At 39.4% G+C, this 17,663-nt stretch overlaps 1 protein-coding gene across 3 annotated transcripts in view; it reads right to left on the reverse strand.

Annotated features, from left to right (window-relative positions):
- Positions 1-17,663, reverse strand: part of nbeab (neurobeachin b) — a 208,719-nt gene that overhangs the window by 83,192 nt on the left and 107,864 nt on the right. The window contains exons 33-36 of one of the 3 annotated variants that reach the window (XM_079481818.1): positions 16,421-16,482; positions 10,583-10,647; positions 8,476-8,584; positions 6,057-6,223 (exon numbers count right to left, since the gene is read on the reverse strand). In XM_079481818.1, the coding sequence (XP_079337944.1) occupies positions 6,057-6,223; positions 8,476-8,584; positions 10,583-10,647; positions 16,421-16,482 (403 nt within the window). Of the gene's footprint in view, positions 1-6,056; positions 6,224-8,475; positions 8,585-10,582; positions 10,648-13,128; positions 13,168-16,420; positions 16,483-17,663 lie in introns of those variants that run through there. The other 2 variants (XM_079481819.1, XM_079481820.1) reach the window with 2 other exon arrangements.

Consider the following 17,663-nt stretch of genomic DNA (forward strand, 5'->3'; position numbering starts at 1 on the left):
GTTGACAAAGGGTACGAACATAACAGCGGGACGTTCGTCCACAGCGATTTTACATTTCTGTTCAGCGCAGCCGTGCCGAAGCAATCAGCACCTGAACCACGTTTTGTAGCAGCTACATTAAAGTCCAGGTAATGGACAGTAAAACCAAGCTTAAGTATAGTCAGCTGTGCACCATGGCGTGGCCAAAAAAATGCTGATTGAAAAGTGGACGTCAGCTTTATTAAGTGTGATGTGGGTTTGGAGTGCTTAGACGAAGTATGTTCGCTTTGCACTGCTAGCATGAACATTTAGTGATGGCCAATACAGACAGTAGTACCAAACTGCTCATACTATTTTCGTAGTACGCAAAGCATGCGTACTATTCGGTATGCAAATTAAAAGCATGCACTATATGAATCGAGAAGACTGTGTGGAATTGTGAATGCCACAATGCACTCAACTTGACATAATGCCCCTCTGAAAACAACAATAGAAACCATCACAGAAATTGTAATGGGTTCTATTTAAATACCATTACCCTTTTTTTACCATTCTTTAAAACCATTACAAAATCCCTTTTTGTGGTGCGTTTTAGGCATTATTCAAATAGGAATAATCTGCCAGATAACAATCCACCAATTGAATACATCATACCATTGGACACCATTATAGTTCCGATTAAAACCAAGACAATTCCCATTATAACCATTGAATTCATTAAAGTTTCTTTGGGGCAGGGTTCTATAGTTTTATTTTCATCAACTCATGATATGATCATGTGATACTGATAAAGAATACCACTGTTTGAAATAAGGGATGCACCGATATGTACATTTTGGCCGATAACGATTGGCGATTTTTCTTAAACACGGAAAGCAGATAACTGATATATTGGCCGATATACAGTATCTTAATAAAATAAATAATATAAAATTCCCTAAGACTGAAATAAAAAGCAAAAAGTTGACAACTGCACTTATATGAAAACATTCACTGCAGAAAACAAAGGTGACCATTAGTTCTCTTTTTCCCTGAAAGTCCAACCCTACTGTAAACTACATTGTTTAACATTCAAACTTTTCTGCTATATTTTTATTTAATAAACAAATTATACTCTAGATGTTGTTAAAAACCTTTTTCTGGGTTTCTCTGAAAGAACACGCCTAACAGGTCTCAAGACAGAAAGCATTCAGACAGCCATCTGATTCAAACAATATGCTTTTGTTCCTATAATTTACACATTCATAAATACTGTATCTTCATACTGTACCTACATCAACCATCTTTTGCTAATAGCAGTAAGTGAATGATCACGACAGAAAGACAGTACTGTGCTGTATTTTAACTGTGTGAAGGGTGCAGCTGAAGAATTTTAACCAGAGAAAATTTAGGATTTATCGGCTATAATATATCAGCCTAAATATTTATTATCGGCCGATACGATTACATTAAAAAACTAATTTATCGGCCGATACCGATATGGCATCCCTATTTGAAATATTTAGCAATGCAGTATGTACATTCGTAAACTTAATGTTTTAAATAATAGCACACAGTTTACAGTCCATTTTGCAACTTGCATTGCATTATAGCATCTCTCTAGATTCTGATCTCCACTAAAAACAATTGGATTCTAATCTCTATTTTTAAGAACGGATTCTAAACCGATATCTGTCATGATAATAATACATGTAAATGAGGACAGAGAAATAAAACGTATTAAAATCCAGATACTGTAAATAACACCGGAAAAACTGAGAAGAGAGCGCAGAGATTTACGAGCGACAATAATCCACCTTACATCTGCCTCCAAACATGAAGCTTCAGAGGACTAAACAGGTCGATGACATGCAAATAAATGGGTCCATGATTTTTCAATTTCATAGATTTCTTTTGCGTCATTAATTCCGTCTTCTCACTTTTGACACGGCTGAACTTTATAATTCACTGGCGGAGGTCGGAGGTCAACAGGAGAAGGAAAAGAAAATAACTCTGAGGAGAAGAAAATCTGACATCCAATTTTCGACTTGATTTATCAGTGCAAAGCCAAAATTGATAGCGTGTCATTACTGGGCTCAAAGCTGTCTGGGAACGTCCTATCAAAGCCTTCTCCTTCTGATTTAGCAGCCTAGATCAATACAACCCTATACTGTTTCAATTTGAGAAGTATTGATTTTCTGACGTCCACTCAATACGGAGGACATTCATCATCAGGCAAGCATAAAGTATGATCGAACCCGAGACTAGTGGGCTGGATTGGGTTATTTGGCTTTCAGCTCATGCGGCCGTTGAAGAATTGCTATGCAGCGATGCGTCCCTTTGTGCGTCGTCCCTGACGGATTATTCGATTTGATGTTACACAACAGAGAACTTTTATTTATTTATCTAATAAAATGCACATCTCTTTCTCTGGTAATGCTTGGTTTTAGTCATGAGACTAACAGACAAAACACCAACCGTTTTTAGCTATTCCACCAAAAAACAAACAAAGAATCAAAGCAACGTGCCAAAGCATCATGGGAACGTTTGTGTTTTCAGAAGCCTGAACGTGAGAACACGACATGCCGCGTTTTCATCCCGGATTTGATCGTTCTTCACATGTCTTTGGGCTGTAGCGCAAAGTAAAAGGAAAAAAACAATTGGCGTGCGTTCATGCTCAAAGACACACAAAAACACACTAATACAAATACATTGTCAAGCGACACACTAACACACACACAAACATAAGCATGCGCACACGTTTCAGAACGCCGCAGGCTTTCTATTTTACAGAAGCCGCATAAATGGGAAAGTTAATGTAGCATTGAATAAGACTAAGCTGCTGAGCTGTAACACCGCCTTGAGCTCATGAACATATTGCATCATTTTTCTTCTACAGCAGGTCACCATTAAATTTGAATTTGTTGGAAGTTTTGCGGTACCATTTACAATGCGCCCCAGCTCAATAACCTTTTGTCTCAATGCAAATGTTATGCCTTCCAGGTGGTTTTCATAAATATTTGAATAAGCCGGAATACTGACAGAGATTTAAAAACCTAACTAGCTTTTTATTACCATGTTCGTATTATTTTTCTGACTCCTAGGTGACAAATGATTTTTTTACTTTTTTTCCCTTACTGTATACCAATATGAAATAACTGCAAATGGACAGACGGATTTTATAATGTAGTAATAAAAGCTGCCTAAATATTACATCCATAATCCTTTAAAAAAACAGAATCTTTCAAGGAATAGTTCGCCCCAAAAATAAAAATTCTTTCAACATTTACCAACACTCTAATCACTTCAAACCGATATGACTTTCTTTCTTCTGCACGATACAGAAGAATATTTTGAAGAATGTTGGTAACCAAAGAACATCGGCCGCCATCGACTTCCACTGTATGAACACCAAACCACTGAGACATTTCTCAAAATATCTTATTTTGAGTTCCACAGAAGAAAGAGTCACAGGTTTGAATGACACGAGGGTAAATGTTTGGGTGAACTATCGCTTTAATGTCAATATAGAAGATAATCATTTTGCAAAACAACTCTAATGCTATAAACAACCAATATTTTTCAGTTCGAATGCCCTACAATGTGCTTATTGGGTTTTCTAGACTTGTACATGTATCGTGCATGAAACATGGGAATTAAGCAAAGACTCTAAATAAAAACAGGACAACCCACATGCATTCATGCTAGATTCCAATACAATGCACTCTGACTCTATGTCAAAAACGGAGCTCTAACAAATACAAATTACGAAAGGTCGACCATCTTTTGTTTTCATCTAATCTGATGACAGCCCTACAATCAGTGAAATGGGCCTGAGCTATTTTCTCAAGCAGGGCATGCTGGTGTATGTTTCTTATTGACCGGGGTAAACATGATGCCATAATGGACATTCAACCATCTGCAGTGGATTGCACAAATCTAATAAGAAACCCACAGCCACCGTTTCTGCAAATCGAGACAATTTGGAAGGCAAATCAGTAATTGTGCTTGGTGTGTGTGTTTGTGGGTGCACATGTTTGTAAGCGGGTTTTTTGGCCATCGCCCAACGATGGCAGAGATATTCTCCATCCAGTCATTGTGTGCTCCACCATTAGAGCAGAAGCAAAGGCTTTTCTTCATTAAATCTGCTGCAGGAAATACCACAAGAAATCTCAAACCAAAGTTTTCATGATACACAATTTGGGCATTTTTGTTAATAATATTGAAGTCGAATATACAGCGGCAAACAATGCCAAAATAAATGAAGATACAAAGTTTGTTTGTTACATAAAAATAGGTAAATATTTGGAACAGTCGATAAATGCTCTACCATTTTTTGTGGTTTCATCTTGATCAAAACACTTTTCTCTATATATGTTTTTAAGTGTTGGATTGTGTTTGGTCTGTTTTTGTGCGTTTGGTGGGAAAACGGAACTCAAGTCTGTTTTTTTTAACAGGCCCCCTGAGACCACTGTAACAACTGCCAGGTGTCCCGCTGTGTGACTGAGAGAGTGAGCGGGTGTGTCGAGAACACACACACACATACACACATACACAGACTGACCACCAGTGATCTGTCTCTGAGGATTTAGTGGCCTGGTGTGGTAATTGAGTTTGCTGACCTGCAGCCTGACCCTGGTGGAGAGCAAGAAAATGACATTAAATAGGAGTCAAATCAGAGCCCTGGGTGTGTGTGTGTGTTTGTGTCACGAAGGTAATAGTGTGAGACTCGGCCCTGGGCAGACCATACACAGCCTGTGGTGAAGACACAAACAATACAAACAAAAACGCACTCAGGTGTTCCTTCAGCTATGAGCACTTCTATAACCCAGGACTTTTTCCTTTTGTAACATAAAGGTCACATTAAAATACGTTTATGCTTTTTACTTTTTTCCATTATCTTTTAAGCACAGATTTTTTATTAAATTGAATAATTGTTAGTTGTTGTAATATAATGATTTGCCAAAATTGATAGGAAATGAAATTGAATTAATATCTATCTATCTATCTATCTATCTATCTATCTATCTATCTATCTATCTATCTATCTATCTATCTATCTATCTATCTATCTATCTATCTATCTATCTATCTATCTATCTATCTATCTATCTATCTATCTATCTATCTATCTATCTATCTATCTATCTATCTATCTATCTATCTATCTATCTATCTATCTATCTATCTATCTATCTATCTATCTATCTATCTATCTATCTATCTATCTATCTATCTATCTATCTATCTATCTATCTATCTATCTATCTATCTATCTATCTATCTCATCCCAAGGAGCCCCAAATATGATGAACATTTTGCGAGGGACAGACTGTTTAAAATATTTATTTTTTAATTGTATAAAGAAGCATTTCAACTGTTAGCAAATAGTTAGTGTTATAGACATGTATAAAGACAACATATTGTTTGTAGAAATTAAACCGTAATAACGTTCGGTAGAATTTTGCAACTTTTGCTGTTGATTTTCTGGGGATCCCTTAAAACATTCTGGAGCCCCCCTGGGGGTCCCTGTACCACTGGTTTAGTGGACCCTAAAAATCAATACAGTCACATTTAGGAAAACGGGTGCTATTCGTTTTTCGTATAAAAGGGGTTCTTTGGGGAAAAACTCATTTTTTTGTTTTTATTGATTTATTATTGTTTTGATTATTATTGTTACTTCATAAAACCACCCAACTGCAGTTTGATTGATATTATTTGGACAAACTATAAAAAACATAATTATTACAAATGTTTAACGGAGTTATCTGTTTTTACACAGGACGAATGTTAAGCTAACAGATCCAAACACCAGGACTAACCGTGTTAGCTATAAAATTAGCATAAGCAAGACATATCATTCAGAAATGTAATTTCCGGAATGCTAGGTAGACACGAAATAAGAGTAACACGTTTCATAAATATGCAAAAACCTGACAGAATCCTCCTGTGATGCCCGTATATAAACTATTGGACACATTAAACAAACCACTCCGAGTGCGGAGCGTGTGTTTTCTGAGGGTTTATTTTTTATGAGTCCACAGGGACAAAAGCGCACAGAGTTAAAGAAACACACACACAGACCCACACAGCCGTACCTCTGTGCTACTGCGCCCCAGGCTCCGTGCTTATTGGTCAGGATGTTGACAATCTTCTGTTTCAGCTGATTGGCTGTCACATGATCACGGTGCTTGGCGGCACTGATGAGGTGATCACACATCGTCTCCTCCTCTTTCCTGTCGGCTGCGTACTGTGCGCAGTTAGACTGAGCAAAAACATGAATGCACGGCAGAAAAAGAGAAAGAGAGGGAAAATATGAAAGATAAATCTATAGTAGATGTCAAAATTAATCAGTGTAATGAAAGGAAAACTGGTGTTACTCCATGAGACTGCAACTTATTTCCTTTGACTTTTTAAAGCATTGTGCTACATTGAACCAACCAAAATAGAGTCCATGGTTTTACCACAATAACTTGGTAAGATTGACCTATTTTTGAAAAGAGACAGACATTATAAAAAAGCGTCGAGTCCTCTTGAGATTATAAGGCCTCTCAGAATAAAGGTGACGCGCAGCATCCCGCCGACTTTATCCTCCTCGCTACAATAAGATTGTCTCTCCACGTGGACCCCGGGGGGGATCACTTGCTAATATTCAAAATCTAATTTGCTAACGCAAGCTGGCGGGGTGCAGGAGAAGCGGGGGGGTGGGGTAATTGAATTTCCTTCCTTATATTTGAATTCTGTCAGATATTATACCTCAACATATTCTTCAAACGGCCGTTAACTCAATCTCCCCGTGTCATCTCGCCTTACCGTGCGCCGCGCCGACAAATATCAAACGTTATTTATCAGTTCACACGGGGATACGAAGGTTGGAAGTGACACCGGCTTAATTGTAAAAATATCTTATCTGTTTACGGAAGCTACAAACCGCGGGCGACGGCAAAGTAGAAGAGAAACAAGAAGGCCCGCCATCTTTCCATGGGTGGAGGCGGGAGGGCGTTCTCCGTTAGCTGCCGAGGTTGTCTATCTAGGGCCTGCTGAGTTTTATCTAGTCGGTCAAGGATCCTCAAGAGCAGTTTATAAAACCGCTGTCTGAGACGGGCTGTGTGCTTCAGATAAGATGCTCGTAGCTCCATCACACACAGCATGTGTTTGGATGAAAGCCTGTGTGTACCACATACTGGTGCCATACTTGTGCCCCCATATTTTCGTTTATAGATACACGATGACAGATTTGATTTACATTTATAGTGCCCACTGCATCACTGTCAGAACCGTACCGATGGCCTGCCGCTGATATTCTAAGCAGTTAGCCTCAACATTTATCTTTACAGTTCTTGTTGTCTTCTATAACAAAGGTTTTCAAACTTTACACCCTCCAAATATGAAGAACTGTTTTTAAGGGCCTTTCTTGATAAAATACACACAGTATCCATCTTTGAAAAAAAGTAACATCTGAACTATGTTCAAAATTTGAGTCATGTTGGATGTATAAACCTGTTGAGAAAGTTTTTTCTGCAAATTTATTGGAAATGTTGCAACTTTTCAAATAAGACTCGTTTTATGACAGCTTTATAGAGTATACAGCCTTACAAACCCCAGCGAGTGGAAAGACTGAACCGTAGTGCAAAAGATAAAAAAACTGAAAGATAATAGACAAAAATAAGCTATTTTAAAAAGCATTCATGTAGCGAAGAAGAAGAGATAAATACTTGGAAACAACTGTATGAACACTTCATGCACTATGAAACAGAAATAACATTCACATTATATTGACTTTTACAATCTTTACTTTGTATTTATATTTCACTACAATTTTCTAGAGACGCCTTAGAACCTTCTGGTGGCCCGCTGGAGGTCTCCGGGCCCATGTTTAAAACCCCCTGCTGTACAATATATGATATATAATACATATTTATAAATGCAAAATCTGTATGAACCTCAAACGTTTATGAATGTTCTTGGATTAAATACAAAACATATTTTTTTAAAGACAGCACAAATGATTATATTCTGTATGAATACAGTGTGTTAATCTCTCTCCTTTGGGAGACATGAGCAAAGGATTATGGGTCACCCCCACTGCTGTCTTTGCTCTGGATTTTCCCACACGGCCATGTGTGCCTCTCATGTTACATCTGATTCACTGAATTCATTTGGGTTTAGAGCGGGATTACAGTTATGATCTGGGATCGATTATAATCTGGTTTGTGATGCTGTAGATGTGGGTCCTCGATAGGTTGGTAGTTCATTAGGAGCACTTTCACAGACAAGCATATCTAGATGTATCCAAACAGTATCGCATCCAAACTACCAGAGACATGGGCTTGGCTTTTTGACATCTGCCACTAAGAAATCCCCAGGCCTAGCAACCACGCAAAAAACCCTGGCAGCTGCCCACCCGAGAATCACACCGGTGAGTTCCGGCACTCACGTTTGCTATGACATCCAAAAACAGACTTTTAGAGGATCTACAGGTATGTGTATATAACGTTGTTGTCAGATGCTATATACCTCAAACTCGGCATGCTTGTGTACATCCTCAGCTCGCTGTCTGTTGAGAATAAACTCCGCTTCATTGGCCACTCTCACGATGTGGTCCTTCATGGCATGACAGAGGAGTCTAGAATGAAAGAAATCCCAGCTGATTAGTAATAAAACATCGACAGCCAATTCAATTTGAAACTACAGCGCACAAGCTTAAATTAAACAATGTTATATTGTTATATATGAACGCTTATATAGCGTCCATTGGTATAAAGGGACATTTCATTTTTAAAGGGTATTTGGGTTCACATCTGTCTCCAGACGCACGATGGGATTTACACGCAGCTCCACTTCACACACAATCAATCTTACTGTTCTCTTTTTTGAAAGCCTTACTTAATCATTCATCTTTATGGTGTCTACGTACTCAAAGTTAATTGTCATTTTACACATCATTAAGTCAGCTTTGTTTGAATTAAGCAGAACCTGTGAGTTTCTGTGGTGCGTGATATTAGCCATAATGAATAATAATTTCCCTTCACGTTTCCACAAAAGGCTTCAACCTGGAGTGGCATTCAAATGTGCTTGCTTATTTAAGTGTTGACAAGCATAATATATATATATATATAATATAAAAAGCCCTAAATAGAAAACAGACAGTTAATACGTGTTTATTATCTGAGCATTAGCACAGAACTTGAGAAATGCAGCAATTGTAATTCTTAAAATACAAACTTAACAAAACAACAAAACATCACTGTCGTGTACGTGTAAGGCGAAGTGCAAATATATAGCAAATATATCAAAATAGAGTGGATCATAAATCCCAGGTGCCCTACTAAAAACCTACCACCGTCACATAAGAACAAAGTGCATATACCAAATAGACTACAATAGACAGTTACAGCTAAAAAAACTTTAAGAATTTAAACATGTAACTTTAAGCATTCATGATCTAGAATTTACCTCAAAAACAACACACAGCCACACATTTATACACACTACTTTTTAGACTTTTGCCTGCGGCTAAACATACTAATAGCAACTGATATAACACAAATTAAGTAACTATTCAGTCACTATGTAGCCACTCATGTGCAGCTTGGAATGAAAGCCGCTCACAAAGACTGACAGACAGGTACACAGACAGGTAGACAGACAGGTAGACAGACAAACAGGCAGAAAGAGGGTCAATAACTGACGTGCCAGCACCCTGGACAGCGACTATCTCTGCTGACTCAGACACTGTGTCCAAGTGCGTGTGCACAGATGGGTCAGCAGATGGGTGTGCAGGCTGAGCCGGCCAAGATCGGCTTGACAACAATGAGCCGAAGCCTAAGCTCTGACAAACACATGTGAAAAACACACACATTCACACACCTTGTTGTGTTTCATGTTTTATACGATATAAAAACATTTATACTGCACAAGCAGTATATTCTATCCCCTAATGCTATACCTTTAAACCAACCCATCACACAACCTTTCTGCAATTTTACATAAACATAATTTGGTTTGATTTACAAGCTTTCATTTTCTGTAAATAATGACAAATAAAAACTATACTGTTATTTGAAATTTGGGAGAAGTATTGCTTGTAGTTCACAGAATGAAACAAAAATGATAATTTTGCCTAAACGCATATCTATGAACAGTAAATTCAGAAAACTGAAAATGTTCTTTAAAATGGTCTCAATGTTTTCCGCAGCTGCATGAGAGGAAATAAATAAGTGGTGCGCAAAGATAAAGCTAAAACTGTATATGCATATTTTTGTGATTTTAACAAAGTAAATAGAAGTAAAGGAGCATTATAAACACATACTTAGAGTATATGTATTTATATGTATACACACTGAGAAAGTATGTCAGGGTTGACATGCCCACTCTCTCTTAGCATGCCTGTCTCAGCATATTTTACACTCTGTTTACCACACACACACACACACACACACACAGCGCCCACGCTACTGTGACAAGAGGCTTAGGGGCAATCTGGTCTCCACCCTGTTCTCTAGTGAGCTGCCATGGTAACTAGACAGCCGAGCAGACCAGCAGATAACAGGCTTGAAGTGAAGTGTACACTGATGTGAGATACAGTAGTAATCTTGTATCTGAAAAGGATGTAAGACTGTACCTTCCCTCGTTGATGAGCTCAATGAAAGCCAGACCGGCATTCTTCTGTATGGAGTTCTGCCACTCCTGAAAAACAGAAATGTGTGTCATTTTTAGATTGTGGTGATTGCGACATCATCTTTGTTTCATCAATATTCCTATAATTTTATTAAAGGGGTTGTTCATCCAAAAACGAAAATTCCCCTGAAAAACCCTCATTTCGAACCTGTCTAGCTTTCTTTCTTCTGCAGAACACAAAAGAAGATATTTTGAAGAATGTTGGTAACCAAACATCACTCCCCCCCATTGACTTCCATTGTAGGGAAACAAAACCCCTGAGACATTTCTCAAAATATCTTCTTTTGTGTTCCATAGAAGAAAGAATCATTACAAAATAAAACAAATTTAGGTGAACGATCGAGCAATTGGTTTGCTGTGTCTAAGAAAGCAAAGAGGTCTCAAATCCACAATCACTGGCCTGGACCAGAAAAAGCCTGGATCTTGGCCCTGTACATCCCATCATCTTCTCTTCCTCTGCGAACAGATCCGTAAACACAGGAGAGACGTAATTGCTGAATGAAACTATATCATCCTGCCCCTTAAACACAGCTATTTCCTTCCTGTGAGTACCCAGTGACAGATCGGCGAAGACCCTTGTCTCAAGACCGGCCCTCTCGCCTCGCCCGGGGTCCTGCGGAGGCCTCAGGGAATGTCTCACGCCCTCCCTCTCAACATTTCCCAGACTCTTTCTTTTGGTGTCTTTCACACACAACACGGGTCTGGAGATGATTAAAAAGCCTTGCGTCTAACTATGGGAAATTTTTGTTCGGTCTTCCGTTTGCTCTCAAAGGTACGCGTTGGGGGGAAAGAGCAACAGCCGGCTAGGAGTTGAAAAGAATCGAGGGCAGAAAAAATTATCGGACCTGAAATATCATCCTGTCTGAGTCGTAGACACGAATGTGATTGATGCCATCACTGGGAATGCTGGGAATTTGCATAATAAAATTCAAATATCGGGTTTTAAAGAAATACTCAAAATGTACGATTCTGTATACATTTACTCGTACGAAACATTTGCTCTTTCAGAATGTTGATACTGCTTGTTTCAATGGAATTAAATGCATGTACAGTTCCAAACAACGACCAAAAACATGCCCCTTGACACATATTATTTTTCCTAAAGGCATAGAGTACAACAGTTGTGTGTGAATTTTGTTTTTAAAGTTTGATAAACTCTTGATCCCCATTCAGAAAATGAGGTGAGAAAATGTGACATGATATTCACTTTTGGTGACCTTTAAAATGTATCTTTCTACACGATAAAAGAAGTCCACGCATGCACACACACACACACACACACACACACACACAACTTGAGCATCTTCACTAGTCCTCATTGAACCAAAAAGAAACCACACGGAGACTCATCTGGTCTCCAAATGTTGTAGCTGCCCCCAAAATGCCTCTCTCTCTCTCTCTCTCTCTCTCTCTCTTTCTCTTCTCCGCAATTCATATCTACTCTGCAGTCAGGCAGTTCCTCGCCTAGGATTGGGCCGCCTCATCTCATCTCTCGTTCACTGGCCTCCGCTCAAGTAGAGAAGTGCCCACGTTCAAAAATAAATAAGGAAATACATGCAGATGTGGAGCTGCACTGGCCTGCCAAGAAAATGACATCAGCCTCTTCCACGACACCCGAGCCAATCCCGGTCCGCTGTCTCATCTCAAATAGCCTTTCGCACTCGAAACGGGCACTGAGAGGCATCTCTTCAGAGCTCTTTAACTTCCAGCGGGGGAATGAGGTCCCGCGGGGGGAGGCGGGTGTGATTGCGGGGGGATTTTGGGCGCTCAGGCGAGCATGCGGCCCATGTGATGTGCATTAGTGATGACAAGCACCTCTAGAAGGCCGTAACGCAATCTCTCATGTAAAAGAAGAGAGAGCTTCCGGCCTGCCATCACGAATGTGGAGAGGAAAAAGCTGACATGTTTGTATCTTCAGTTCCTAAGCAAAACCTGGTCAAAAACTAAACCGGCTTAAAACCAGCTTTGGAGACCATGTATCCCTTTAAACATGTGGTCATGATTTTTTAATAGACAAGGATGGGAACTTGTCCCATTGTATTCCGAGCTGAAGATTTTGTGAGAGATTCATTTTTTAAGCTATTTCAACTAAGGAAAATAATACATATTCAACACTCCTCTTCCATCCAGAAGACATAAATTTTCTTAACTCTCACATGAATTTGTTGGACTGTATAACAAATCACTTCTTTGCTTCAGTGAAACCTGCAATACACGCTTTCCTTAAATTCAAGAACTAAATTTCATTCAAACTCCAATAATCTTCATCTCCAACTTTCAGGCTCAGCTGTGATGCCCAGAACTGCTGCCAGAATGTATTTCTGAAAACACGGCCCTTCCCCAAAAATCTACACCACACAAAACAACCTACAAGAAAAAAGTGCTTGTAGCGTTTACGCTCCAGTTGTGTGCCTCAGCGAGGCAGTTTCTCCCCTCTCCCCGTTAGCAAACTTTAATGGCTTTCGAGAATCTCCAGTATCTCAATCTGACCTGTCAAGAGACAGAGAGAGCGCTTTGCTTTTATCTGCTCAGTGCTGCTCCCGACATCTGGAGGCTGTTCATCTGTAAATCTCTCCGGGTCCACGCTAGATCCTTATGTAAGTTTAAGCAGCTACACGAAACAGTCCTCTCTGACCTCCGCCACCACCTGAACGGATAGAAACACTGGCTGTCTGAGGCCTTAGATTAATTGCGTTGAATAGGAGGCATAACTAAAAAAAAGCACAAGATTATTATCGCTAATTTATTCATAAAAGTGACAGTCTGCAAAATAGAGGGGGGCGAGAGGTCACAGGCGGGGAACGTCCCGCTGTCTGAACGCATTAGCGTGGGGATGAGAGTAGGAAAGGCTGGAGGTTGTTGGAGTCACGGCGAGGATGTCTCCTAGAGGAATAAAGATGTGGACTGTGTTTAGATGTGCATCAAGCATATATTAATTCTAAAAGCGGTCACAGTGAAGAAAGAAAAGAAAAGAAAAAAACGAAAGGAAAGGGTGGACACGATTGTGTCAAAATCAATAGAAAAGAAGAACAAAGGATAAGAAAAATAAATTCAACTTTGTGATGCCATTTATAGCTGAATGTGAATTCCTAACTTGATGAAACACTTCTGGACCGTTGGTCTATTTGATATCCCCTGCAAAACTTATTTTCGTTAAAAATCTATAAAAATCACTTACGATCAATAATAAATTTATTACAAAGTTAATTAGACTTCAACTTACTGTACGTTATGTAATGTTTTAAAGAGTAACTATTACAATGTCCTTACAATGACTATTGTATCAAATTGTATATTTTCTGTTGCTGAGGTTTTTCCCTTAAAGGAACAATTAGGAGATTTTAGCGGCATCTAGTGGCGAGGTTGCAAGTTGCAACCAATGGTTCACTCCAGCCCTCCCTTTCGAAGCACTACAGCAACTGACCGAGGACAGTGCCCTAAGCAAATTTCACGCGCAAATGACGCGAGTAAACTCAAAAGCGTCCAACTACACGAGAACAGTGCGATTTACCGCGTTTGGTGTGAACACTCTATAAGGGTTAATACGCGACTGACTGAAGTTGTCACTGCAACAATATTTTTTTTATTTAATATTGAACTTCAATCGTTTAAGTTTTCATTATTTACTGATGTTTATTTAAATGTTTTATATGCTGTAGTGTGCCGTTTCACTGATGAATTTGCGCATTCTATGGACGGATGTTGCATCCTCATTTATATCATATTTCAAGTATGTTTTAAGTATTTAAATAGGGTCCATATTTCTCTCCCACTCGTCATGTGGTTGCTACAAGCAAATATAATAATATAAATATTATTTATAATTAATATATATTTCGCAAACCACCGCTACGGCGCTGTTGATTTGTCCATTAACACGCGGTGGTAAGAAAGTGCCACCATCACAGCGGTCTACATTACATGCATGAAATTGGGTTTTATAATGGCAGGTACAGAGACTAAGCTGAAGACACAGTGTCTTCGAATATTATGTGTTCTGAAATTTATTAAACAGTCCTTGGTGGGCCGTGAGTTGCAAAAGGTAAACCCCGTTTCTAAATCACATCCTTCAAAGACTTTGGCTCCAAACATACTTTACTGCGTCTGAGAGCCGTTTTGGGCCCGGGCTGTGGTTTCATTCCCTCTTTGTCAATCGATAAATCAGACTGTTTCTACCCTGGAAGATTCTAATGGCAAGAGCTTTTTGAGCTACAGTAACATTATATTTCTAACAGGGGCGGAGTAAGAGGCAACCGGGAACTTGAATCTCAAGTGATGCGTCAGTCTGCAATAAATCCAACAGGCAACAAAGCGAGCAGCCGTCATAAAAAAGATAACAAAAATTCCATACGCTCAATGCCAGGCGGAAAGGTCGGCTAAAATCTTCAAAAGGAGAAGGGAACAGCAGGATAGACCTGTGCGCCACACTGTCTGGAGGATGCTGGGTAAACTAAGAGCAAATGTACAGATCGACTCCCCTCTCGGGCCGGCATGAACTTCACAGAGTCAGAGGTGCCATTCAATGGCTAAAAGCTCCCACCCCGCCGAGCACTCCGACCGGCTGGATTCTGAGGAAGAGATGCTGAGGTAATGGTTTCCTTATGGGCTCTCAACACAAGAGTGATGGCTGACAGAAGGTATGTTAAATATCTCCCGCTCTGACTACAACATCGGGACCCTGACCCCTTTTGAAAGGGAAGGCTTAACATGGGACTACGGAGGTCAGAATCTGTAATATGTCAGCGGGGTTTGGATGGAAAACGATTGCGGTGTGTTTACATGAGGTGGGGTTACAGAAAAACGATTTTCAGTTGAGGAGGGAAAATGTGGGAGGAGCATCGTCTAGTTTAGTGTAGTTTGACATGCTTAGCATTTGAGGCAAGTTTCTTAATTGCGGATTTCAATGTTTTTCTGGATCGCTTTCTACAGAATCACTAAATATTTAAAACAGTAGTTGACCCAAAAATCTAAATTCGGTCATTTCAACTCACCCTTAAGTTGTTCCAAATGTAAATAAACCTTACCTAAACAAAAAGAACAAGTTTTTGTACGGCACTATTGACTACCATTGTAGAAATAATACTCAGTTATACTCAATGGTGACCCAGAACTGTTTCCCATTTTCTTTAAAATATTTTCTTTTTTGTTGAACAGAACAAAGAAAGTATATGTTTGGAACAGCCTCAGGGTGCCTAAAGGGTGACCGAATGATCTTTCTGGTCGAACTATCCCTTCTGGTTCCATGAACCCTTAAAGGAATAGTTCACCCAAAAAACGTACATAATTTTCATTTCTTTAATGGGACAGTTAACTGAAAATTACAATTTCGGTTTTTACTAACTTTCATGTTGTTTTATATCCATATGCTTGTTTTCTTCCATGAAAAAAAAACGACATTTCAAGGTGTACTGGTCATTCACAAAAAGGACATTGCATTAGAAGACTCCTATACAATGTATGCACTACTCCTATATAAAGCTGCATAGATATTTTAAGGAAAGATTTTCGGCATTGTTGCAACATTTCTCAAGATGTCAGTCGACGTTCATCACAGAAAAAAGCCCACCAGTACCTCAAATATTCCCCCTTTTATTTTCCATGGAATCAAAGTAAGTCACATCATGAGCATAAGGGAAACAAAAATAGAATTTGTACTTTTGGATAAACACCCAAATCATAAATTTGTTAAACATAATGTTCCACGCTGCAGGACAAAAACTGAATATTATGAAATACCACTGTGTTAAAAGAGAGAAACTGAGGAAAAAAAGCACCATCTCACCTGCGAGCATAACAACATAACTAGTTCCACCACTGACGTACTTGACTTCATGCACACCAGACCTAGAAGAGAACATATAAAAACACACAAATCAGTCCGTCCGCTTTTCCATAATCACAAACACACAGCACCAAAACAAACTCTCTGCGTTTGTTTGAAAGGTCGCTCGTTGTTTGTTTCTGCGTTTGTTTTTGCCTGCAATGTGGCAAACATAATTACGGAAGTTCTGCATCTGCAAGGTTCAGTGAAATCCATGTCGTCCACATGGTCTTCGGAAAAGTGCAGAGTGCCAATGTACACAACTAAACCGCGTTATAATTGGATGTCACAGAACCAGCAGGCAGGTTTTGATGAGTTATGTTTGAAGTTGAAATCGAATGTCTCTTGTGTTATGACTCAGATGGCTAACAGCTCTCGGGGTCACTGACAGAGTCTCTTGAGAGGTCAGAGGTCATCTGCTGCATGCCTGTGTGAGATCAAAAGCCAAGGCCATGGTCTCACTCACATCTGAACGACGGTTAACATAAAGACACCGATGATACAAACGGCATCATATATCCTTATAAGGAATTTGAGTTTAGAAGTCCTCCTTTTAAACAAAAAGCTTGTTATTCATCGAATATAACTGAAGTACAGTTGAAAAGCTCATTTATAAACGCTGGTAATTGTAAATGACATGAGTAATCAATGCCAGACATATATGCAAGGACGAACTTGCTTTGCCTCTCGAACACATGCACCTGCATTAACATAAAACACAGCACATTGCTGATGTGCATTGCTTGTTTGCGTGAGCCAGCAGAGTCATTGAGACAGGACTAATGAGAGTAAGATGAGCGAGCGAGCGAGCAAGAGAAAGAGATAGAGAGATATGTAACATGTCATGCACGTCCGCGCTACGGACATGAAATATTCTTTCAATCGTGCATGTTTTAGAAGAAAGGTGCGTGGACGGTGGCGGTTTTAGGCACGGGCGAACCGGGCAGTCGCCCGGGACGGCATTTTTTCATGTCACGTGGGGGGCGGCACCGGCACGAGCAGTAAAAAATATCTGGGCCGCCGCAAATCGTTTATCTATTATCTATCATTCATTGTGTGGGGAATTGGCAAATTGGCGCCCCTGCATGCTGAAAAGATAAAGGTATGCAACTATAATGTTCTCTCTGTGTTATGATTACTGTATCCATGTTGTCATCTGAAGGGCTAATTTTCGTTTATCGTAATTACAGTTTATTAGCCTTTT

The sequence above is a fragment of the Barbatula barbatula genome (genome assembly GCF_947034865.1).
Source record: "Barbatula barbatula genome assembly, chromosome: 19".
In the NCBI taxonomy this organism is placed as follows: Eukaryota; Metazoa; Chordata; class Actinopteri; order Cypriniformes; family Nemacheilidae; genus Barbatula; species Barbatula barbatula.